Below are 26,102 nucleotides of genomic sequence, written 5' to 3'. Positions count from 1 at the left end.
GATAAGAATTTAGTGATTCCGATTGCACTATCTTTATCACGTATCTATTGTCATTGGGTTCTCATTGGCTCTGTTTTGAGAGTCAGCACCATCACTAAGCAGCAACGAAGAAATTACATTCATGCAAATGAATTGCAAGCTGTGGGTCAAATGTTTGTGCATGTTTGCTGAGCTATTTCCCCTCTTTGCTGTGATCAGTGAGGAGTCATTACTCAAAAAGTCATCATTTAACATAATACACACTTTTATTTTCATGTAATGCAGTACGTTTCTAAATTACTCCCAGGAGAAAGTAATTTGTTGTACTACCTGTTACATTACTTTCATGTTACTCTGTAAAAAGCTGAAACACACTGTCTCATAATCACTATTTTACAATATAAACAACCACACACACCAACACAAATCCCTAACGAGGACACACGTCTCTAAGATCTTTCTCTTAACAGAATACAAAGCTGACCGCACAAAGCAAAGATGAAAACCAGCACAAAAAAGCGATCGCTGCAGTGACTCTGCTTTAGAAACATGAACAGGTAGAAAGGGAGGCTGCAGCCTGACTGCTCATCTGCTTGTTACCTGTTGAAGTTCAATGTCTGCATTCACTCAGCTTTTACCCTGGGTTCTTGGCTAGCTTAGCGTTAGCATGCTGTCTTGGCAGATGCTTGCAAAGAAAGTTGTGTTAGCAGCATAATGCGGTTGTTTCGGTCCTGGATGCAGTTTTAAGCTTCATCATTTATCTCTTTTGTGCAATAAAAATAAATGCACATATCCAAGCTCTAGACTGCATCGTTATTTTCCTCTTCTGAAATCAGCTGATTGTAGCACAAGTGCAAGAAGGGATAACTGGGATCGACAGGCAGGGAGACTAACAGTTCCAATGAATTGGACTACTGGGAACTGGTTCTTGATTCCCATGCCTACCCACAACAGGCTGCAGGGGTGCAATCAGTATAGCATTACCTACATCATGTGTAGAAATGCCTCATGTTGGAGTACCCTCTTAATGTAAATGATTGTGTTTTTTTTAATCCTTGAAAATCTTTTTTATACATGTATATATTCAATTTACGTTATATGGATGGAGTGCATGTACAGCGCTTTATTGGAAAAAGGTTTGTTTACCACAAGACTGAGAAAGAACTCATCAAAGGTTTAGTTTACTCCTCTGTTTGTAAGACCTTGCTTTATTAGGCTAAGTTGATCGTGCAGTTTTTAAGATGTTAAAATACACTGAGTCTGTAAAGTGCTTCGACTCAGTGAGTCTCTTTGGAATCAAGAATACGTCTGATATCGAATGAGACAGGAGTGTACACACAGCTCTTAATTAATGAAATCAAAAGTGATGAGTGTGGCATGTGTTTGTGCGAGCATGTATAGTTCTGCAGGGGTGACGGCACATCATGAAAGAATGTTGCCAGCTGTGAGAATCAAGCTGATACAAGATTGACAATTTAGGACAAGAGATAAGGAGCATGAAAAATCATCTTCCTGGCATTATGCACCATTTTTTTTTCTTAAAAAGCAACCTGTTTTCCTCAGCCTACACTAGTGCCGGTTACCAAGCACTGAATACAGGGAATATAACTGGTTGCCATGGTGACGAGAGCCATATACCTACAAGTGAGGAGAGCGCTGATGCAGTGGGCAGGCTGTCGTGATGAGGTGTTGGGGCCTTAGCTCATACTGTTTGGAAAACAGAAATTTTGACCATCACTTCATATTCTCCTTAAACAAACAGTGATCCGTGTGATGGAAGAGATTGCAAAATACCACTCAGATTAATAAATTGTCCAGAAAAAAAGTGATGGAAGTATTTTCTGGGGGGGGAAGAAAATGGGAAAAAAGCTTGAAATGGAGGGTGATATCCTGTCACAAAGCTGTAAAGTCACTTTGCGAAGTGAGGATAGTTATCACATTGTCTTTTTGGAAAGTTACAGAGATGTTGGACACAGAGAAGAATCAGTTTTCAGCTTGCTTTTCACGTAAAGCATACTGTGGCCGCGGGGATCCCTCAGCAGGAGTCTGAGTTGTTTCTTTTTCTCAACATTTCAGTACTATTATTCATTTTAGCGTGTTACTGTGCACAGCTCAGACTGATAACCTGAGAGTACAGTCAGTCTCACTGAGTTAAGTTAACAGCAGTGAGATTAGGGTTGTGGTTGATTGTGCTGGGGTACTAAAATATCAAACATTATTAGGTGTTTTCTTTTCAGTTTTCTTCTTATATGGAAGCCCTTCATGGATCAATTCTGACTAAAATCAAGTTCAGACTACACTGTCAAATTTGTGAGGGTTTTCTGCTGCTCGTGTGTATTATACGGCTCTGTGTTTCCACTGGTGCCTCCCAGCAGGGTATTTACACCAGCTAAATCCTGCATTTCATCTTGAATAGCATCTGTCTCCCACGCTCTGTCACATGACTGCAGTGTTTATCACTTTTGTGCAAAAAATCATGCAGTGTTGGATCAACAAAGAGAGATTGGGGATAGATTCATTTACAAAGAGAAGAACTCTGTGCCAAAGCCAGGAAGACCTGCAAACATATAGAAAGAGACAGTTTCACTGAAGATACGAGAGTAAATAAGACCCACAGAAAAGCACACGGCTCCTTTTTTCTGCTGTATCAACAAAAAAAGGTTAGAAGTCATGAAATTTAAGAAAGTACCAAGAAAGAGCGCATGTACTGTGTCTGCATATATACATAATAGAATACTGCATACAAAAAATGTTAGACTTTAAAAAACCCTGGCCAACAATGGTTTGAATTTAGTTTTGCTCCTAATAGGTCCCTCCGTGGAACAGTCCCAAACTAAGCCAAGAGATGAGTAAAGATTTTGGCCAGGACTGAGTCCTGTTGACTTTCATTGTTATCAGTTGCAAGTTTCAAGAGCCTAACATTTTTCTTACTGAGTGGGAATAACTAAAACAACATTTAAGACAAATTCAATTAAATTTTTTTTAGTATAGCACAAACTCACAACAATGGTTGCCTGCTTTATATTGTAATATATTATAATAATAGAGAGAAAACTAATAAAGTAATGAAGAGAAAACCCACCAATCACACAATCGCCTACAGCATAATCAAGAACTCGGCGACAGTGGGAAGGAGAAACTTCCTTTTAACAGGAAGAAATCTGAGGCAGGACCAGGCTCAGGGAGGGGCGGAGCCATCTGCTGCGACCGGTTGGAGGTGAGGAAAGAGGTGCGTCAAGGAGAAGTGCTCAGTGCATCATGGGAAATCCCCAACAGCCTATTGCTATTGCAGCATAACCAAGGGAGGATTAAGGGTCACCTGATCCAGCTCTAACTGCAAAACTAAAAGAAGGAAGAAAAAAGATTTAAACCTAATCTTACAAGTAGAGAGAGTTTCTGTCTCCTGAATCCAACCTGGAAGCTGGTTCAATAGGAGAGGAACATGAAAGCTGAACACTCTGCTTTTAAATATCCTAGGAACCACAAATAACCCTGCACTCTGAGACTGAAATGCTCCATTAGGCTGATATGGTACAATGCGGTCCAAGTAAGCACACCACCCAAATAAAACTAAAGACGCAAGGTTTGAAACATCAGAACACAATTCAGAATCAGAATTTTTTACCTCTGTGAATATTGGTGATGACGAGGGCAATTAAAATCCCCCACAGCTGTTCTTTTAGCTTAGGATCTGGTGACTGCAAAAGCCAAAGGTTATTTCATATGCATTTTTATATGCATACATATATATAGTTAGGTAACTGCTTTTAACTGCATGCCACATGTATTATTATATTATTATCATTTAATTTTACGTCTTGTACATTTTTTAAAATTATTTTATTTATGATTAACAACAAAACTAAACTGGCACATAGCAATAACATTAGATTCACAATTTTATCTTTTGTTTTTAATTCATTTTCAAGGTGAAAATTGCAAATTACCTTAGAAACAATACATTTATGGATCCTTATGTATTTGTCTTGTGAAGTGAGCAAGTAGGAACAATTTAATGTCATTAATTTGCTTCTTTTTCCTGTTTTTTTTTCCTTTGAGTTTATCAATTCTTAAAAGAAATCTGCATAGAAAAAAAAACAGATTTATTTATTTACTTTTTTTGTTTGTTTGCTTGCTTTTTTTCTTTACAAGTAAACACAGATTTGAAGATCTCAGTCTTTAGGGGTTCGAGGGTGTTAACAGTGGCTGCCTTCATTGCATCAGCTCATCTAAGTTTTGAATGTCATGTCTTGAGTTTTTTTTCTGTGCAGGTGCTTGAGCCACAATTATGTTCCATCTCAAGAAAAGACCGCTGCTGTGATTCAGCAATTCACAAGCTGTATTTGTTTAGCACACTGAAAGCTTTCTTTTTCATTTCTTTAGGCCAAATCATCGTTCTGCTAAAGAATGACTGGAATTGGAGAAACATTTCTAACCCATAATCATGATTATTGTCACTATCAAATGGGAGATGTACCTATGGATCCAATGAATTGTCACTATAATGGAAACTGCCTTGCTTTAATGGAGCCAAAGTGGTCATGGTGGAGGCAAATGTTTACTTCAACATGGTGCCAAACCAGCTCAGTGATGTTTTTCTTCCTGGCCCACAGCAGTACATTCTGACAATGTGGAGACTCTTCGGATCACCATGTCTGATGCTGTGTGCTTCCACATAGACCAGTTTTAATCTGCGTCGGCTGAGCACCAATGCTCCCTGGATGCACAATGATGCTAGTTTTTATTAGACTGACAAACAGGCTGATGTACCCTGTAAGCAGATGAGGTGGTTAAAATAAGATTTGTAATGCAGTGACTAATTACTGTTTAACAGACATCTGCAAATGACTGTGGCCGATCATTGTTTCTACATTCTTTTCTCCTTTTAACGGTCTTTTCATAAATGTTTATTTTCCTCTACTACGTGATGAGTTTTGAACGTGTGCCTGGGACTGCTATAAATAATGCAGTGATCTCTAACGAGGACATCTTCTTCAGGTTCTAGTCAAACAATGTTAAGGTTGTTTGAGAAAGCGTGCAGTATTTGCTCTAACCAAATATGCTACACTGGAATGAGGACAATCTTAATGGCAACTAAAAATATAGTTATGTTACCTGGATTAAGTGCTTATGATTAAGATATCAAATCCTTGCAATATTGTGCACAAGTATTAATTCAACCCTCATTTGTTCATTGTTTTGCTTCTAAGGAAACAGAGCTTCTTGCGAGTGTTTGTCTTTGTTGTCTACAGTATGTTCAACATGTTTTAGTAAGCTTTCATAAACCTTTAAGAAACCTTATTTCAAGGTTGAATCCTGTCACTGTGAATCTGGAAAGCCCTATTTGTCACCATGTATAAAACCATTTGTAAAAGTCCAATCGGACAATGCTCCTAAATTTTGAAAAACATCACCATGCTTCCCTTGTGATGATTTAGATTCAAGTCTGAATTATGTGAGAGTACCTAATTTGGGTAGATGTGGTGTCGGGTCAGCATTTTGTGGGACTACTTGGACCCTTTGCTTTAATTTCTGTTTGTGTTCAGCTTCACTTATCCAGTAATCTAAGGTTTCTCTTACCTGTGTGTAGGAATATCATGCCCAGCTGGAGGAGATGCGAGTTTCCATTAGACAGCTGGAAGAGGACCTGTCTGCTGCCCGTCGCCGTAGCGACCTTTATGAGGCAGAACTGAAAGACTCCCGCCAGGCCAGCGAAGAACTGAAGAGGAAAGCTGCAGAGTACCAGCACAGGATTCAGAAGGTCTGCACTGGAACTAAAGCTTTTAATGACTCAAAGGTTTTAGGAAGGCATCGGTGACACAAACTGTATGAACAGTTGTGGTCAGACGTTTGCATCGTGGGCATGAATGTCATGGTATTGGGGGTTTTGATGATTTCTTTGAAATGTTCTTTCTCCACATTGTTGAGCAGTGATTGTATGGCATATATCTGTAATGGCCAAAACACAAGAATTGAGTGCCTAAGTTTGTGGACTATATTTAAAGGCAGGTCAGTTACAGGAAACCAAACAATTGTGCAACTTTCTAAGGGGCATTAAACCAAATATTAGTGTGGGTGTGTGCATATATTTGAGCCTCATTTTGACCCTTGGTGGATTTGATGAATGCTATGTAAACTACTGAGCATACCTGTAATCTGGCTATTGGCAATTATAGCGCTCACAGTGACAGAGCAACCACATGATCATGATTTGCAACTTTTCTAGTAAAGTAGTGATCATTTCTCTTCCTGACCTTCATCTTCACAGGCCAAAGATCAAGGGAAAGCAGAAGGAGATGAGACGATCACCAAGTTGGAGAAGGTAGCTCGTGAAGTTAATTTATTCGTGATAAAAACTGTGTGATTGGTGAGGGCGAAAATTTATTCTAGGTAAAGACGCTGAAGAGTTTAAATGACTTTAATGTGGGATAATATTTCCATATTGAAATGATTTTTTCCCCCTTTTTAGACAAATACTGAACAGCAGGTCAAGATCCAAGAGCTACAGGAAAAACTCACCAAGGTAAAATATTTTTGTTTAAAAGACCAATTAATAATTTATTTGAACTTGTATCCTAAATGGAAGAGATGCAGCAGTATTTTGCACTTTGAGATGACTTTATAAACTTTTCATTACCCTTCCCAACCCCCTCCTTTCTCTCTCTGTCTCTTGATTAAACTTTGGTCTCCTGTCAGATGTAGGCTGTAGATGTTGCCAGGGAACGATTAAACTGGAGTTACTGATTAATAATCAACAGTCAAACAGTTTTGGCTACAATTGGCCTAAATCTGACACAATGTGAACTAAATGTGAAATAATTAACATGTAGCATGTAATTATCTTAAGGATTTGGTATGAGCAATGTAAAGTAGTTTATTTAAAAGTAAGAAAGAGAGTAAACGTTTGGTTATTCCTTCTAAATGTTTTCCATCTTTTCCTTGTAATTACTAGGCATTAAAAGCAAATGCTGAGGCTACTGACCTCCTTCAGACTACAAAACTGGCCAAAGAGCGCACGGAGCGGGATCTAGAGAGGCTCCAGAATAAGGAAGACTCCAGTGACAGCCTACGCAGACGTCTCCGTGAGACTGAGGTACACACACACAAACACTGCTGTCACAGACGCTGTACACATGCACAAAGACTTTCATACATGCGTTCTGTTTTTTTTTCTTGCTATTCTGTGTTTTCAGTCATTTGTAGATTTGCACCGTCAAAATTTCTGCGTTAAAAGTCTTAAATAATCTGATAGAAGCACAAACCTGTTGTGTAATGAATCGTTGCTTGTCAGAGAGGTTTTGTTTTGGGATTTGATTATTTCCTGGTTGTCGGGATCTCCCCCCGCTGTCCAGTTCTTGTGAGTGACACTAGATTAAACTAGACAAAAATGCTCAACAAACATTTATTTTCTTTAGTTTAAGGGCTTCAGTCTGTATCCATTATGTAGCGACTGTGTGGTTTTGGACAGAAGGACATTTATTGTGATTGTTCCTGTGAAGCTAACCGGGCTGCCTATTATATTTTACTACATGATCATCGAGTGGCTGTTTCTGTATACAGTTTTATTCCAGGCCACATTCAGGTGACTGCCTTAACATCTTTTTTAAAGCAGCACATTCCTTTTTTAAGCCTTTTGTCCTGTTTTGACATAAAAAAAAATGGATTATTTTGACAAAATGATTAGTCCTTTAACACAATTTAAATTCCGATTTAGATTTTATGAAGCAAATAAAAAATAAAACACTCCAGTGTGCACACAATCAGGCACCAGCAGCATATCTTTAGTTTTAGCATCACCTAAGTTTTAGTAGGGTCTTTTTGTTATGACCATATCTTAGTACTTCTGTAAACAGCATAACTTAGAGTCAGAGAAAAGAGAATATGCAACAAGGTCAAATTTATACAGCTCCAAAGATCTCCTACACCTCCCAACATGAAAGGAAATGAGCTCTGTGGAACTTTAGTTGGGAGTAACTTGAAATAATGAGATATAAACACAGCGGAGATGCATCCCTAACAAGCCAACTGGGTGTGACCATTACAGTATGTCCCCAGTTCTTCCTTGAAGTGGAAATTTAAAGTTAATTGCTGTTCTTATAATTGTGTGTTATGTCTAGATAGCAAAAAAACCACTGTTTTAGAGCATTAATTCTTTTGACTTGTGGATGAATTTGAAAAAAATCATCGCTCCTTTTTGTGCATAACTTTTGCTTGTTTTGTGTTATCCAGGATGGCAGGAAGACTCTTGAGAACCAGGTGAAGAGGCTCGAGATTGTTGAGCGCCGGGAGGCCAAACTGAAGGATGAAATCCAGAGCAAGGGTCAGCAGGTTCAGCAGATGGCAGATAAGATTCTGGTAACCCACCTTTCATCTTTCGAGCAGAGCAAAATGAAGAAGGAGGTGTGAAATAAACAGAACTCATTGTCATCATTGCAAAAGAAGTGCAAATTTACATCTAATATTTTTACATATGCAGTGCTCAGACACTCCACATTTTTATTTTAATTGCCTTACAGCTGTGATACAACCAGCGCTTTGAATCCGTTTACATCACCAGACTGTGTGTGATCAGATCTCGCTCTAACTTTTCCAATAGTTTTGTTGCACCTGTTATGAGAAATTACTCCTTTATTTCCATTATTTTCTGCATTATCAGCGTCTGAACTGTGTGCCTGAGATGAAAGTATTAAGCATATCCACTCAGAGCTGACAAAACCGTTTCAAACAGACAGTTTAGAGGACTGTGAATCATGAGCTTTTGCCTCACAGCGATTATAGGGAAATTAATATGAGCAAGCACAAAATACATGCAGTCATCTGAAAAAAATCTTTGGTGTCCCGTGAAAAACTAAGAACACCTCGTACTATTCATATGAATTAACAGGGTGAGTGCATTTGCTGATAACCAAACGCATCATTAACATTAAGTGATGATCAGGAAGTGTGAGCACCTCCATAAAAGCAGTTTTTTGCCATGTTGCTGATCTGGATGATTCATGTGTTTATTGTCACAATGCCATAACAGTCCCCTGAGTGTGAATATTACGCAAATTCATATATTGTGCACTGCAGATTCACCTGAAATCAGACCGTGCAGTGCTCAGGAACAAAACCAAAAGCTGACAGCACAATTTGAAAAAAGACTGATCACATAGGGAGTGTTGCAGCTGGAGAAACCACAAGACATCTGAAACAATGTACTTTGGGCAGATGAGACCAAAGATGACGTTTGGCCATGATGCTCGACACCACGTTTGGCAAAAACCAAACACGGCATATCAGCACAAACACCTTATACCAGCTGTTGAGCATGGCGGTGAGCAGTGATGATTTGGGCTTGCTTTGCACTTACAGTGCAGACCAAGAACTCTGTGTGCCAAATTATTCTAGATTTGAATGTGAGTGTCATGAAACGCTGTGTGGCAGGCAGGAGATGAGGACTCAAAGTGCAGGACTCAGACCCAGGGGATGAACTCAAAATCACAGCTTTATTTGCTGGTCACAGAAAAACGAGCATACAAAGTAAACTAAGCTAAACTGGGAGAAATCAGAACTGATGAGACAAGGGAGCAAAGTAGGATACACTCACATGAGACACAGACCTTCAAAGTAAAACAGGAAGACGCAAACTAGACTAGGGGAGACAGAGCAACTAAGAAACACAGACAATACCAACAACAAAGAGACACAGAGGGCAGCTACTAAATACTCAGAGAACTAAACAGAATACAAGAAAACCAAACTAAGACACTACACTAAAAAATAAGCTAGGACAACAAAGAGAACTAAGAACATAATACAAAAAACTCAGAGGCACAAGAAACTCAAAACACTGGGTCACTGACCCAGGACCGTGACAGTGAACCCATTTCTCTGAAGCTAGGTAAATGGTAACTGGACTGGCTTTTCTACTCTACCTGAGTGCTCAAAGTGCTTTAACTCATTCACCCATTCACACAAGCACTTAAATAGTTTCTGTCTTTCTAACTAACATTCACACACCAGTGGATGCGTTGGAGACCAACTTGAGGTTAGTGTCTTCCCAAGGATATTTGAGATGCAGACGGAAGCAGCCATTGATCAATACACCAACCTTCCCATTAGTAGACGACCTGCTCCACCTCCTGAGCTACGGCCACCCGTCGACCAAAACTTGTTCATGTAACAGGACAATGATGCCAAACACATCAGCAAATTTCTAAGAGAGAGGCTGAAAAAAACAGTCAAGGTTTAGTAATGATCTAGTCATGATCAATCTGATTGAAATGTTATACCTCAAGAGAGCTGTGCATTAATGGATGCCTGCAAACCTCGACAAACTGGAGCAACGCCGTAAGGAAGAGTGGGCCAAAATTCAACCACAATGATCTGAAAGACATACAGAAAGTGATTATTTCAAGTTATTGCTGCTAAGGGTAGATCTATAAGGCACTAAATTATGGGCATGTTGTGTTGTGAAAACGTTCTGGTTCCCGTGTCTGCTTGTGACAATCAATAATAAAAGAAGTCCCTTTTAAAACTCTGAGAGAGTCACAAAGCTTCTCCATTTACTTTTGATTAAAAAGAAGTCATAGAAATTGACCTTTTGCAGCAGTGTGTGTGAGGTCCACCTGTGCATTCCCTGCTGCGTCTCAGCCAAAACCTGTGCTATTAATAAAGCCCAAAAAAGAGAGGAGCTGACGCTGGACTCATTGATATAAATGACTTTGTGTTACCTGAGCTCCTCTACATCCATAGTAACAAAGACAAGGAAATTTTACACTGTAATCATTGCATTTTAATACTAATCTTTCTCCTCTATTGTATGAGGGATTAAAAAACAGCTGTGTGTTGGTGATTGAATCTCTCGCTGACTACCAGACACCACAATCACCCAGAGCAGAGCTAAATAAACAGTTGTTATAATTATATCTCAAAACTCTCAAAACCTGCTGGTGAGCAGCAGGAGCCATCACTGATTGTGATTAGGTGTTAGTGATTTTGAAGTCCTTTGCACTGCCTCTAACAAATGTATGAGTTGTGTTTTGTGATGAAATGTTTTATGCATTACCTTTATGCCAGAAATGATGGCTACTTTAGCGTTTGCGAGCATGGCTGCTGATGTCAACATGAAGCAAGTGACCTATTTGTATTTCATGTAGGAGCTGGAGGAGAATTTGCGAGAGACTCAAGCCACAGCCCAGCGCCTGGAGACTCATCTGAAACAGAAAGAGAAGCTCTACGAAGACAAGATAAAGGTTCGATTTATAAATATGCACACACAATCATATACGCAGACCCACTGGTTTGATGTAAAACACCATGCAGAAATGTCCTGATAAACTTGCTGGAAGTGCTTTGTCTAGAGGTCGTGCCTTAGCCGGGGTGCTGGGAAGAGCAGCAATATGTCATATTCAAATTCATATTTTACCCTGTTAAGTGATATCCCGGCTATGGGTCTGTGGGTTGCCTGGCATTGAGCAGGTGCTAGAGGCCCAGATGAAGGCGGACATGGCCGATAAGGAGATGCTGGAGTCGAGTCAGAGCAAATATGAGGAGGAGGTGCGGGAGAAGTGCAGCATCATCAGTGAACAGAAGGCGGTAAGAACTGACCAGCTTGGGAGCACTATTTCAGGCGTATTTTAATATTTATCACACTGACATAGATTCCATGTTTGGAATAATGATTGTATAATTAAAAAGCACAAAAATCACCCTTAATCCGATCCCATTTAAACCTCTGATAGGAAGACCAAACTAAATGTTTGTTAAGCGTATGTTACAGCTTCCACATTTTCTTTTCAGACAATAAATGCAATGGACTCAAAGATGAACAGTCTGGAGCAGAGAATTGCTGAACTATCTGAGGCCAACAAACTAGCAGCTAACAGCAGTATCTATACCCAGAAAAACATGTAAGTATCCCAACACAAAGCATTGTTATTGTGCTCCATAATAACAATAAAATACAATAATAATACAATAGATAAAGATACGCTTGTAAGCTTGTCCTTTTATTGGGCAGAGTGAAGCTGCAGCTTGTGTGCAATAATATCTGGAAGGTACTTAATTCTGACCTTGCCGTTGCTACATAGCCTTCTACTTAACCTTTTGCACATTTTGATGTTTTGTCTTGCCAGGAAAGCCCAAGAGGAGATGATCTCAGAGCTTCGCCAGCAGAAGTTCTACTTGGAGTCTCAGGCCGGGAAGCTGGAAGCTCAGAATGCCAAACTGGAAGAGCATCTAGAGAAAATGACTCAGCAAGAGCAAAGCAATAAGAGCCGCGTGCTGGAGCTGGAAACCAGGCTCCGAGAGGTGAGGAGACATTAGAACAGGTGCAGGATATCTCTGCTGATAGATGGTGGTGGATTTTCCAACTGTGTGACAACACTTTTCTTTGTATTTGCTCTGTTCCCTGTCTGTTTGTCACAGCACCATCCACTTCATAGAGGCTTTTATTTCTATGCTTTATTTTGTACATATGAAGTAATCTTAGTTAATAATATATTAACTAATTATAGAGTATCTGCACAGATATTTTATCAAAGCATAAAAGGCATTTTTAAACATTAAATAGACAAAGCTGTGCAGTAAACCTCTTCCATCTGTGTTGATCTGGCTCCATGTAGTATAAACACACTTGCGTGGAACTGTGTCTCTGAGTGTATATTGAGGAAATAATTATAGTGTAGTATATATATCATGACCTCTTGGGGAAGCAGGTGGTGCATATAAAATAGTTGTTTGGTAATATATGGACATTGAAAAGGTAGGGACCATTTGATGTGCAGTGCATATTATGATATATGGAGTTTGGGACCCAGTAGCATAATGTAGGATACGTCCAGATGAACAGAATCAACTTTTTGGGATTTAGGATACAGGATATTTTCTACAGTACTCCATTTATCTCCATAGTAGCTTGTAATTTGAATTTCCCCGGGCCATAAAAGTCTCACTTGCTATTTTAAAGTCAGATGTTACAAAAAGTGAAGCCTAATAACTGAAGGCAGTCAGACATGTGTCAGGTGTAATGCTCTCACACTGAAGTGATGTCAGCATGTGTCTGACTGCGCTGGGGATGAATCGCCTCCTCCTCCTGATCCTGGTCTTTCTGTCTGCTTTTGTAGATTGGGCTGGAGCATGAGGAACAAAAGCTGGAGATTAAACGTCAGGTGACAGAGGTGACCCTTTCACTTCAAGAGCGTGAATCTCAGATCAGCAACCTGCAGGCAGCTCGCCATGCCCTGGAAAGCCAGCTGCAGCAGGCTAAGACCGAGCTGGAGGAGACCACTGCAGAGGCCGAGGAGGAGATAACTGTGCTCAGAGTAAGAGAAATGGAAAGGGAAAAAAAGTAGCGAAGATGCTGTCTCATTGATGTTGTGTAACGTAGGCAGTAATATCTGTCCCTGCATCTTTCCTGTCATTCCTCCTAGGCACACAGAGATGAAATACAACGCAAATATGATGCCTTGAGAGACAGCTGCGCGGTAAGCTGCTCACACCCTTATTTCTGTCGTTCGCTCTTTACAGGAATAAACAGCTCTTCTGGCACCGAACACCAGCTGAATCATCGCACTAGAAGTAGCCTCGTTTCAGTCCATATGTGTTTCTGTCACTCTTGGATGAATTAAAATTTAAAATCATTTGACTCCGTGTCACTTTTAACACCTTCCCCGTTTCATCACGTTTGTCTGCCTTGTTGGTGATCTTTATGGAGATGTAAAGCTGACTGCATAAATGTGCATCCTTAAATATGAGCAGGTCTCCACCCTGTTTTCAAAACATTATGTTTCTGGTCAAAGTGAGAGTTGTTATTCCAGATACAATTTTTACAGTAATATTAGACTAACTCTCAGAACTGTTTGTTGTTTTCATGGCACCATTGTGCACATTAACACAGAAACTAAGTGAACCTCCACTAACCAAAGTTAGCCCTACTGAATCAGAAAATAATGCCCTCTATTCGGTGATCATTGCTATTTGGGAGCTCCAAATTTTTTTATATTTATTTGCTTTACGTTGTTATGAATGAACATTTCCTGGTAACTCTTTGGTTTACCAACACATGATCTTGTGACATGTGACTAACCTTGCGAAATTATGTTGTCATTTTTCAGGTATTTAGGTGCCGTCAAGTTTATGTATCTTGAATAAATACCAAAACCGTCACAGTCTTCCTTTATCCCATTGCCCTACTTTTGAGATCCTCCCACTCACAAACTGTTCAGAAAGCGACAACCATAGATTTAGCTGGCCAGTATTCAGGCAAGCACAGCCAAATTCAGCAACAAGCAGAGCTTGAAATGCCACTCTATTTTTTGCCCTGCTGACTTGCAGTGTTGGTTGAACCATTAGTCTGTGGAGCATTTTGGAGGAGAACAGGATATCTGGACAACTGTGAGCCAAAGTGTCATTTAATTTAGTGAGGTCTCCCGGAAATTATTAATGCATTATGGTGTGCGTTTTGTATTATGAAAGCATTGTAGCGACTAGTCACCGGATGTGGGAGCTCATGATGTTTTCACTGCTTTATGATCTTTTTAAAAAATCTGTATTCATTGAGGTTCATAGCATATCTTCACTTTTTTAACATTGTAGTTAACCAATATGTTAAATATGTGTAGAAACTGTATATTATAGGATTATAGCTGAAGCCATCATGGGTGTGTTAGACTGCTGTGGGCAATGTTTAAAACTGATAAAGACTGCAAATTCATTGGATGTAGTTATATATTGCCTGCATATCAGCATTGCATTTACACTCTATAGCATTCACACTGCTCACTGAAAGAAAGATCCTCCTCTGTGTTTTGTGGCAGAGGTAAGCAATAAATGATATGTTAATTTTAATCAGTGAAAGTGTGTGACAGCCACAGATTTCACAAACAGCACTGAGCAGTTTGTATTCAGCAGCGTTAAGGATGCAGATCTAGATGTGATTTACCTTAGCTGTTTAAGTTGCTCTATAGATTTGATTGACAGATGATTGGAATAAATTGCCAGATCACCGCTGCACTCATTCCACTGTTGACTTCTAGCCTTGCCTTAAGAATTTAGTCGCTGCTGTCAGTCCCCTGCCGAAAGGGAGCAGAAGCACTGAGTCAGTACAGAACAGGCAGCTAATTTATGTACTTAAAAGCTTTGCCTCTTCCTCCCGGCCACCTTGACGTTCTGTGTGGTCCCCTTGTTCCCACAAGAGCTGAGAATAAGGGGCTTTTAACAGACAGCCTCGTATAACCCTCATCTCTTTACAGTGTGCACTGTAGTCATGGCTGATTAAGGGAACAGACCGATGCTGATGAAATGATTATTCTCATTCTGAATGCTACTTGGGTTGAAACAGCAGCGTCGAAAAATGATTACTGCATTACATCACTAACCCAGATATCTGCATCATGTAATCATGCAGCAGTAGAGTTGAGATTGTGTGGGGTGTTGGGTCAGCTGTTATTGTGGAGGAGCAACGATCTGAGCATTATATGCACAACAGCACCAAAACTTTTTCTTATGTGCGAATTGTAAAATTAACATTTTTATTACTTTTCCCGAACATCCAGGAGTTCTGCTTTTACAGTGTAGGTACACACTGCCTGTGGAGCAACAAAAACACTTTGTGTCACATTACAGCCTTATAGTATTATACATAAATGCAGCAAAAGGTTTTGGGTTTTTGGGGGTAGTTGCAGATGAATACTGTGTATGTATTCAGCCATTTAAATGTGAAAGATGAATGTTCCCTTTACTCTGTAGGTGATCACAGACCTGGAGGAGCAGCTGACAACATTGACTCAGGAGAATGCAGAGCTTAACCGTCAGAACTTCTACCTGTCCAAGCAGCTGGATGAGGCCTCTGATGAGAGAGAAGATCGACTGCAGCTCAGCCAGGATGTGGACAGGCTGCGTCGGGAGGTGGCCGACCGTGAAATGCACCTTAACAACCAGAAACAGGTGCTGACTTCTGATGATGGTGTACAGTCCTAAAATGCAGATGGGTTGGTGAACCCTGAATAAAAACAGAAACTTAGTTACCAGAAAGCACACTGAACCTCTACTATTAGCCCAGAGAGATTCAAGAGGCTTGTTGAATCTCTTGTTAGGGTTTCACCTGACTCAGGATGGAGCAACTACACAGGCCACTCACATGTCACCACATGCAGTAATACATTACTTATTGTTGTTATTTTCCACTACAGTAAACATTAATATCTATTATTCATAAAAATAAAACCCTAATTTCAAAAAAGGTGTAAAATCTGAATAAAAATGCAACGATTTGCGATTCTCATAAACACATATTTCACTCACAGTGGGAACATAGAAATAAAGAAATGGTTTAAAATGACAAAATGTAAATAATCACTCATTATGAATTTGATAGCAGAATGCATATATAAACACTGGGTCAGGAGGCATGTTTATCACTGTGTGGCATTCCCTCTTATTTAAACATTAGTCTGTAAATCACCGCGAGCAGCTGCTGGACTTTTGAATGAGGAAACTCATCCAACTGTTGTGTGATGTAGGATCCTTTGCTCAGCGGTCCTGGGTCTACTTTGTTGTGTTGTTTGTTTCTTGAGCCCCAAATCTTTTCAAGCCTGTATACAGCTTTTAGCACTGATGGTGCCTTTCCAGATGGCCAAAGACATAGGCAGTGATGCCCCCCATAATAAGCTGAATGGTCCCTCTCCTCTTAAATCTAGTTGATGTGGCGTCCATATTTTCCAAAAAGAATTTAAAAGTTGGGTTTGTCTCACCACAGAACAGCTTTCCACTTTGCCTCAGTCTATTTTAAATGAGCTTTGGACCAGAAAAGAGAACATTTGTGGAAGTGTTTCAGAATCATGTCTTTTTTTTAATGGTAAATGGACTCATTCTTATATAGCACTTTTCTACTCAATCTGAGCACTTCCATAAGGAAGCTTCCTATCTAACGTTCACATACATTTATACTCTGATGGACGCATCTGAGAGCAACATGGGGTTAGTATATTGCCCAAGGATATGTGCCAGACGCACAGATATCCTCGTGTTGGTGTTGTTCCCACATCATCATAATAAATGTTGTTCCAGGTTCAACATTGCAAGTGACCAATCACATGGTTGTGACATCATACGTTTGTGACTTCGGAAAAAAACGCGTTAAACAAAAAATCTACTTAACTTGCAAGAAACCGCCTCTGTCCACCGATCCAGCAATTTGAATTCTTTGCATTTCATACTGTTCTTTAATAAACGGTAAGCATTATACATATTGTCCTTGCAACATTGGAATTTCATAAATGAATGAATCGCTTAGCTTGCAAAAGTATGACGTCAAACAATGTGATTGGTCACTTGCGATGTTGAACCTGGAACAACATTTATGATGATGATGTGGGAACAACACCAACATGAGGATATCACCAGCCTTCTGTTTGGTAGGTGATCTGCTCTACCACCCGAGCTACAGCCTCCCCTAATGCTGTTTCTTGTGAGGGCCCAGAGATCGCAGGCATCCAATATAAATTTTTGGCCTTGTCCTTTGTCCTCAGAGGTTTCTTCATATTCTAAGAATCTTTTGATGATATTATGTGCTGCAGATTATTCAGGAGAAATTGTTGCATAGCTTTTTGCAGATTGATGTCTCTAAGATGATCTTTTCGTACCCAGTTTTGTTTTGACCTGTTGCTAATTAACCTAAATACTTGCAAAATGTTTAATTTTAGTACCACTTCCATTTTTTCTGATGTTTTATTGCCCCCATCTCAACTTTGAAATAGCTGTTTCCATCAAATTAAAAATGAGCTATGATCTTTCATGAACTAGTAAAACATCTCAGTTTAAACATTTGATATATTTTCTGTTTTCTGTTGTGAATGAAATCACAGTATGCTGTTTTCATTTACATTTTACACAGACTGGATGTTCCTTTGGTGCTGGGAAAATTGTTATATGCAGGAACAACCCAGCTGGTATTTTTTATTACTTACCAGCAGATTTATTAGCTTCTGACACTGAATTTCCTGCTCAAAAGAAAAAGTCAGGCAGGTTCAAATCAAATAACTGTTTACTAAGCTCGGGTCAGTAACAGGAAGTCTGTCAGAGAAAGCGTGAGCATCAGATGAAGAGCAGCAAGCAAAACTACATGTACAGACAGGAACACTGTATTAGGCACAGGGAACACTAGACAACAATAACATGACAACCAGATGTGAAATAAAAACAGATTTTACTGCAAAGGAAGAGCACGAATCAGATAAGCGAGAAAGAAAAACATAAAACTCAGATAAAGTGTGAAGTCTGCATTCATTCTCTATATCATTTTGCACGGGCGGCCAGTCACTCAGCAAATAAACACATAAAGAGTTGACATCTGAACCCAGCATTTAGAGTCAGTCACTCCGCCAACATGCCACCGCTTTTGTGTGGCATGAAAGTTGAAGTCTGTGAGAAAACATCATTTTCTGTTTTCTAAAACACTTGTATTCCTTCCTCTTATTCAAGTTTCTTCACCCTGCCCACTTCCCACTCACAGTCAGACAGGAGCTTTTCACTTACACTCACATTATTTGATATCTCCACAACACCTGTGACAGGTGACCTAGACATCGCTCTCAGCTCCGAGAGTGCCAAGGGTAAATCAGGCAGCCGAAACACTGGAATAATTTTATTATTGTTATGCGTCGTATTCTCAACGCAGTGAGAAAGAGAGATGGAGAGAAAGAGAGAGGAGGCTGTGTGATGGTGTGATGCCCCTGTGGGAGGATTTGTGTGTGGGTGTCCAGTAGCGCTCTCAGTCCTGCTGGTTGTGTAACCACCGATGGAAGTCATAGACGAGGGATGGGGTGGTGTGTGGGAGGGATGTGTCATCCCCATCACTCCCAGGTCGTGTCAGCTGTGGAAGCATTGGACTTCAGAGGGCCGTGGTGTTGCTGCAGCACCGGCAGAGGCTATATTTGTCTCCCCATGCTTTGTCTAAAGGAGTCTGTTGTACGACATTAAACATGGAGCTTTGTGTAGGCCTGGTGAAAAATATAGGAAAACATTTCGAGGCATGAAAATAACTCCACTCAAAGGAAGGTTCAAATAGTCATTTACATGGAACGTTAGTTGTCAGACTTCATGTATATTATTTAAACAGTTTGTGAGTGCCTGGCTCTAGCATTGTGGTTTCTTTTTAACAGATTAACATTTTTACTTTTTGACTTCTTAGTTTTTTGCATATTTGTTACACCTACATTTTTCAGATCATCAAACAGTTTTTGATACCCAGTGCCCGATGGGTGACGTGATACCCACGTTTGTGAATATGATAACTCAAGTAAAGGCAAATAAAAATCTCTGATAAGTTTGAATCTCAGTAATTTTGACTTCAAGGTCAGGCTTAATCTTTTATGAAAATCACCTAGAATGTTCACATTTATATCATAAGTGCATCTGCTCAGACAATTAGATATAAAATGCTGTTTAAATTCTAAATTCATTTTTAAGGGAAAAAAGCTCTCCAACCTTCCTGTTCCAATGTGAAAAAGTAATTAATAACGTAATATAACTGGATGTGCCACTCTTGAGAGCAAAAACAATCAAGTGTTTGTTATTCTTGGATTTCACATCGCTGTGGATGAATTTTGGCCCACTCTTCTTTGCAGAATTGAATTTTAATTCAGCCACATGGGAGGATTTTTCATCATGAAAGGCCTGTTTAAGATCGCCCTAAATGATGTCAATCTGATTAATGTCTGGACTTTGATTCAGCCAATCTAAAGCCTTCATTTAGTTTTGGGTTTTGAGTCATTCAGGAGGTGGACTTGCTGGTGTGCTTCGGATCATTGTCCTGCTACGTGAACCAAGTGTGCTTGAGGTTCAGAGCATGAACTGATGGACATTCATTCTCTATAAGACTTTTATGGTCGAGAGCTGCATTCATGCTTCTGCTCTTTACTGTAATTGAATACAGACCTGGATGGAGTATTTAATTACGACTGTACAGGTCCTAAAGCAGCAAAACAGCCCCAGACTATCACGCTACCACCACCAGGAGGTAGTGTAGGAGTGATGTTCTGTGAAATGCTGTTATTTTTATACCAGAGTCAAACCTTCCTAAAAACATCAACTTTTGTCTCATAAGTCCAAAAGTTTTAGAGATCATCACATGTTTTTGGCAAATGTGAGACGAGTGTTTGTGTCCTGTTTGGTCAGAAGTGTTTTTCTCTGTGGAACGCTCCCATACATACTTTGCTGAACCTTAACTGAAGCGAGTGAGACCTGCTGTTCTTTAGCTGTGGTGTTTGGATCTTTTGTGACCTCCTGGATGAGAATAGCTCTCACAGTGGTTCACTGGAGTCCTAAAGCATTAGAAAGGCTTTGTAAACCTTTCTAAGCTGACAGATTTCAGTTACTTTGTTGAACTTTAAGTGATTTCTTGATTCAACAGCTCTGGCAGTAATCAGACCTGAGTGGGGCCAGTGAAATTGAATGCAGCTGTCCAACAGATGTGATTAGTCACAGTTAATTCATGATTTAACAGGGAGGGGCAATTACTTTCTCCAGGTAGGATTGGATAACTTTTTTTCCCCATAGTAAATGAAGCACCGGTCCCCAACCTTTTTTGCGCCACAAACCGGTTTATGTCTGACAATATAATAATATAATAAAAATCAAAATAAAACAGGACTGGCACCAAAAAAAAAAAGAAGATTTATTCATAACACACAGGAAAAGACCCGGGGAAACCGAGTTAATGATAAAAACGATTAAAGAATAAAAATAAAAACCCTGAAAACCATAAATTTCACACCTGAGCCTCAACTCTGTACCAGTTCGTGGCCCGGGGGGTTGGGGACTGCTTACAGTATAGTAAAACCATAGCTTGGGAATTTAAATGGCACCAGCTCACTTCCAGTTTGGCATTCTTACTAGAGTTGCTTTCTCACAGTCCTACAGTTTAAACAATCTTTATTTATCTTAAACTGGGTCTTGTTGCATCCACTGTTAATTGATTAATTCTTAAACAAGCCATTTTGACTCTTGTCAACTCTCTTCTGATTGGCAGCCTCTTGTAAACAGAAGGTTTGAACAGTGGGTGGGCGTGGCTTCTGGTTTCAAAAAAACAGAACTGTGTGCCTGGGCTGAACATTTTAAAGATGTGCCCTCTTGACGACCTCAAACAGATCAAAAACAGTCTGAAACATTCTCATCTGTTCACCAGAATCTTGAGACTCTGAAGACCACGTGTACCATGCTGGAGGAACAGGTCATGGAGCTGGAGACTATGAATGATGAACTGCTGGAGAAGGAGAGACAGTGGGATGCCTGGAGGTCAACACTGGAGGAGGAGAAGAACCAGGCTGAGCGGAGGACCAGAGAGATCCAGAGACTCTTAGACACTGAAAAACAGAATAGGTGACCACCACAAGATGTATCACTGTAACTGTGGGTGTTAACTAATGAATCCTAAATAGCCAAAATGTTTTCCTCAATGTTCTGTTTCTATTTTGCTTGTAATTTTCTTGCTACTATGAAAACAGTCTAGAGCACATTAACTTATATTCAGTGCACCTATAGTTGCCTCAAAGAAACGTTAGTATATTTATTTCTGCACATTGCAATAGTCCAGTTATGTAATCTTGCCACAAGACCTTTAAGAAGGCTTATGAGTTTCTTATTTCATCAGCAGAGAAAACTATTTTTGCTCTAAATGTTTCTCTTGCTATCAGTGTTGGATAAAGCTCCCTTCGCCTACACGCACTGGATTCGACAGGCTTTGCCGTATTGTCTAAGGTCTGTCAAAGCAGGAATTCTAGGTAAAATAGGAAATGATTTTCTGAGTTGCCTGGAACAGTGGAAAGTGATGAAAATTAGGTAAACTTTAAAGCATTCAAAAACTGAAATTACATTTTTAGTGGTGTGGTTTTCTCTATCCAGAACCACACGACTTTACTCCAAACAAACCATTGAGTGTAACAGCAATATGAACATTACGAAATACTTTAGTCAGTTTGTTTCAAAGAGCCTGTAAACACATAATAGATGAACTTGAAGAGCATGCACTTGAAGGCTGAAAAATAACTGGCACTGACTTTTCTCCGATCTAGGCTCCGTGCAGAGCAGCGCAGCACCGAGTCTCGGCAGGCTGTGGAACAGGCAGTTAAAGAGCACAAAGCTGAGATCCTGGCCCTGCAGCAGGCCCTCAAAGACCAGAAACTCAAAGCCGAGAGCCTTGCAGACACTGTACGCATTTTCACACTCCTGAATAACCTCTGTTAAGTTTCGTGTAGTTAGCAGATGTCGCAGCAAACTCTTCCTTTTCATTCCTCAGCTGAACGATCTGGAGAAGAAGCATGCCATGCTGGAGATGAACGCCCGCAGTTTGCAGCAAAAACTGGAGAGTGAGAGAGAGCTGAAGCAGAGGCTGCTGGAAGAGGCACAGTGTTTCATTATTTTCACAGAGCCACTGATCTGATGGTTTTATTACACTTTTATTACAGACATATGGTCAAAACCGGAAAATAAGTCGGTTCTATTTTTCAGAAATTCTTAGCAGTAATAATAATAATAAACCTTTCTGTGTGAAACCACGCTGAAAGGTTTAGCGATCAGTAAAAGCAATCAGTTGTAAGAAGTGTGTGTGGCTTAGTAAAGACATTCAGAGGGTGATGTAAAGGTGCTTTACCTCCACAGCAAGAGAAGCTGCAACAGCAGATGGATGCCCAGAAGACCCACATATTTCGTCTGACCCAGGGGCTGCAGGACGCTTTGGACCAGACTGACCTGTTGAAAACTGAAAGGACTGACCTGGAATACCAGCTGGAGAACATCCAGGTGCTGCTACACACATACATGCACACGCCTACTAAAGAGAAATGACAAAAACCCACACATGTAGGAACCATGTGAGTTTTAAATCACTGCAGGTACATGTACGTTGCTGGATTGTGTCATTTTCAGTCTTGTTTCTCCCCCACTGTTCTGAGCCACACGTATGTGCACACACACTGTTTGTTTTACAGCACACAACTCCCTCCCCTACTTTCTGTCTCTGTCAACCTCTCTGTATGAAATGAAGTACTTGAGGAGAAATTCATGGCAGTAGTGATGTTCACTTAGCTCCACCTGCAGGCTGTATACTCTCATGAGAAGGTGAAAATGGAGGGAACCATTACCCAGCAGACTAAGCTCATAGACTTCCTCCAGGCCCAGGCACACGGTGGCTCCAAGAAGAAAAAGGTTAGATGGGATTAAATATCTCTCTCTCTCTTATCTTATCTTTCTATGTCTTTTTGTTCATTTCTGGGCTCACTTCTTGTGTTTCTCCCTGTTTGTGTTTGCTTGTGTGCGTCTCAGGGTCTCTTTGGACGTCGTCGGGAGGACCTGTTGGCCGCCATGGCTGCTCAGGCTCAGTCTCAGGGTCAGACTCCGACTCAAGGCCAGGCTTCCCCTGTGCCTGCCATCCAGCCGGTGCCTCTGCAGTACAGCGACATGAAGGCAGCTCTAGACAAAGAACGTTCTCGTTGCACAGAGTTAGAAGATGCTCTGCAGAAAATGAGAGCAGAACTGCGAGCACTGAGAGAAGAAGGTGAGACTGCCCTGCACCAATCTGTGGGCTCCAATTTACACTCTGTTGTTCATTTATAATCATCAGTAGAAACTTGAACTAAGAATTCTTTTAAATTTTACTTAAAACAAAATACTCAAAGTTAGTCTTTCCAACCCAGCTCTGCAGTATAAGGACCACGGAAGTTCTACAAACCCAGCCACAGCTCGGCAACAGATAATTATGTCTGCCATGGTGAAGTCTCCTGAGCACCAGCAGGGCCCCACCAACCTTGCACCCTCCAACTCTGGACGGAGGAAGGACACTCCCACACCCGAGGGTAAGGAAAGGGTGATTTTCATAGTAGCTCAGTGTGTTTTGTTAATCCAATGGCACAAACATGCAGGCTCACAGGAGATGCATAGAGGAGAGTGAGGTAAGATGAGCCGGCAGGTTTGTTATCTCATTTAGGCAACCATTCATAATTTTTGCCATGAGACTTTTTCTTCTTTTTTACCTTGCTGTGTAAGGAAGAACTATTTAAGAAGACGTGTAAAAAGCTCAAGTCAAAGCCTTTTTTGGCAGCTCAGTTTATTAAGTTCAATCAGATGTACTGTGTAGAAACATGTGAAGGAGTCAGTAAAGTGCTCTAGTTTAGTATAAGTGTGAGAAACACTGTGGTTGTGGTGTAACATGGGAAAGTGGTAAGCTGTGCTTACATCAAGTGAGATATTTGAGGTTTAAACTCGTTTCCATCATACCAGTGAGCAGATATTATCCATCCATCCATCCATTCGCTTATCCTTTTCAGGGTCGCGGGGGGCGCTGGAGCCTATCCCAGCTGTCATAGGGCGAGAGGCGGGGTACACCCTGGACAGGTCGCCAGTCTGTCGCAGGGCCAGCACACACAGGGACAGACAACCATTCGCACTCACATTCACTCGCACATTCACACCTAGTGACAATTTGAAATTATCCAATTAACCTATCCCCACAAGCTGCATGTCTTTGGACGGTGGGAGGAAGCCGGAGTACCCGGAGGGAACCCACGCAAACACGGGGAGAACATGCAAACTCCACACAGAAAGACCCCGGCCTGATGTTGGAATTGAACTCAGGACCTTCTTGCTGTGCGGCAACAGTGCTAACCACTGTGCCACCGTGCTGTGGTGGCACAGTGGTTTATAGAATTATTGTTCTCATTTTAGACGCGCTGTAGCCCGAGCACTATCATGCAGCATAATTACAGAAGAAAAAGAAACACAGGTCCCCTGCACCGCTATCCTTCAAACCTAGAGTATCTGCAGAAGTATACAGTATTGCATGCAGCAAGATTCTGAGCTCCTAGTGCTTGTGCTTGTTTGCTATTTTGAATAATGGTCAGCACAGCAGGTGCAGTGGTTAGCACTGTCGCCTCACAGCAGGAAAGGACTTGATTTGGGCCCCCATGCATGGAGCCCGCATGTCCTCCTTGTGTCTGAGTGGGTTTCCTCTGAGCAATCTGTTGTCCTCCTACAGTCCAAAGACACGCTGTATACTTTAACTTGTCATTTTAATTGGATGTCGAAGTATATAGAATAAAGCATTGTATCAATGTGTCTTGTTGTCACATTGATACAGTTCAGGCAGTTTTCTTCATCTCTCAGAACTGTGGACAAGTTGTACTCGTATTTATTTCATTATCACCAATAATATGAGTAGAATTGGGGATTTGATTATTTAATTATTAGTTTTTTGTAACTATATTTTTCAGACAGCTGTTAAATCTTCTTACAGTCACACTAGATCAATTTTGGGGGGTTGACTTGATCCCAAAGACCAGCCGTTTTTTGGTTGTCTATTTAAGTGAGGCACAACTGATACGTATCATATGACTTGAGTGCAAAATGTCTTATCTCTTAGCTGACTCTCCTCTACTGCCTCTGCAGCACACACCTCACATTCAAAGGTTGATTTTTGAAGCTCTTACTGTCTCTTCTTTCACACACCTTTCAGAGGGAAGGAGGGTCACTTTTGAAAGTAAGTCATCCAAATTCATGGTTTCTGCAGCTTGGTCTCTTATCTCTCCTCTACTTTGCTACATCCACATCTTTGACAGGCCAGATTTTAAAAGCTCTGCACTTTTATAGTATAAAATGTCAGATCCAAACAGGTTTGTCAGATGAGGCCGAAGAACCTTCAGTGCAGAGCTTTAGAAATCTGAAGCATTTTATCTTGGTTGCTGAAGCGTGTGATTTGCAGAACCCTTCTACTTTATTTAACTCACTTTATTTCCACCTCAAATTCACATCATATACACAAATGTACCATATTAAAAATGCTGCAATGCAAAAACCGCTGTATGCACTTTAAACCCACACTCTGATCTAAAGGTATTATCTAGCCATTTTGTTAGTCAAGGTTACATCAAGAAAAGAAAAGTCTCATATCGCCGTTTTATGTCATAGTGACCTGGTAGACAAAAACAGAAACAACAGAAGCAAGAAAGGAAAGAAAGAAAAAGATGTACAGCTGTCAGTTACAATAGCAAATCTGATGGACACAAACAGCTTAGAGGCCTTGGGGAACAGACACAGGATCCCTGAGAGCGTCCTGTGTCAGATCCTTTGGGTTCTCTCTGGGATGCCGG

At 40.5% G+C, this 26,102-nt stretch overlaps 1 protein-coding gene across 6 annotated transcripts in view; it reads left to right on the top strand.

Moving 5' to 3' along the window:
- The window catches only part of citb (citron rho-interacting serine/threonine kinase b), a 49,962-nt gene that overhangs the window by 7,212 nt on the left and 16,648 nt on the right, over window positions 1-26,102 (top strand). For 3 of the 6 annotated variants that reach the window (XM_006797516.3, XM_087848953.1, XM_006797517.3), the window contains exons 5-24: window positions 5,570-5,740; window positions 6,248-6,301; window positions 6,449-6,502; window positions 6,932-7,072; window positions 8,209-8,334; window positions 11,121-11,216; window positions 11,443-11,559; window positions 11,764-11,873; window positions 12,099-12,273; window positions 13,089-13,286; window positions 13,395-13,448; window positions 15,712-15,909; window positions 21,149-21,342; window positions 22,035-22,170; window positions 22,259-22,363; window positions 22,621-22,761; window positions 23,047-23,166; window positions 23,284-23,515; window positions 23,655-23,813; window positions 25,469-25,492. In XM_006797516.3, coding sequence (XP_006797579.2) covers window positions 5,570-5,740; window positions 6,248-6,301; window positions 6,449-6,502; window positions 6,932-7,072; window positions 8,209-8,334; window positions 11,121-11,216; window positions 11,443-11,559; window positions 11,764-11,873; window positions 12,099-12,273; window positions 13,089-13,286; window positions 13,395-13,448; window positions 15,712-15,909; window positions 21,149-21,342; window positions 22,035-22,170; window positions 22,259-22,363; window positions 22,621-22,761; window positions 23,047-23,166; window positions 23,284-23,515; window positions 23,655-23,813; window positions 25,469-25,492 — 2,605 coding nt within the window. The remainder of the gene's footprint in view (window positions 1-5,569; window positions 5,741-6,247; window positions 6,302-6,448; window positions 6,503-6,931; window positions 7,073-8,208; window positions 8,335-11,120; window positions 11,217-11,442; window positions 11,560-11,763; window positions 11,874-12,098; window positions 12,274-13,088; window positions 13,287-13,394; window positions 13,449-15,711; window positions 15,910-21,148; window positions 21,343-22,034; window positions 22,171-22,258; window positions 22,364-22,620; window positions 22,762-23,046; window positions 23,167-23,283; window positions 23,516-23,654; window positions 23,814-25,468; window positions 25,493-26,102) is intronic. The other 3 variants (XM_006797518.3, XM_006797520.3, XM_006797519.3) reach the window with 3 other exon arrangements.

The sequence above is a fragment of the Neolamprologus brichardi genome, chromosome 12, assembly GCF_056152115.1.
Source record: "Neolamprologus brichardi isolate AB-2024 chromosome 12, ASM5615211v1, whole genome shotgun sequence".
NCBI lineage: Eukaryota > Metazoa > Chordata > Actinopteri > Cichliformes > Cichlidae > Neolamprologus > Neolamprologus brichardi.
The sequence above is the reverse complement of the archived record's forward strand: the minus strand, read 5'-3'. Positions and strand labels throughout refer to the sequence as shown.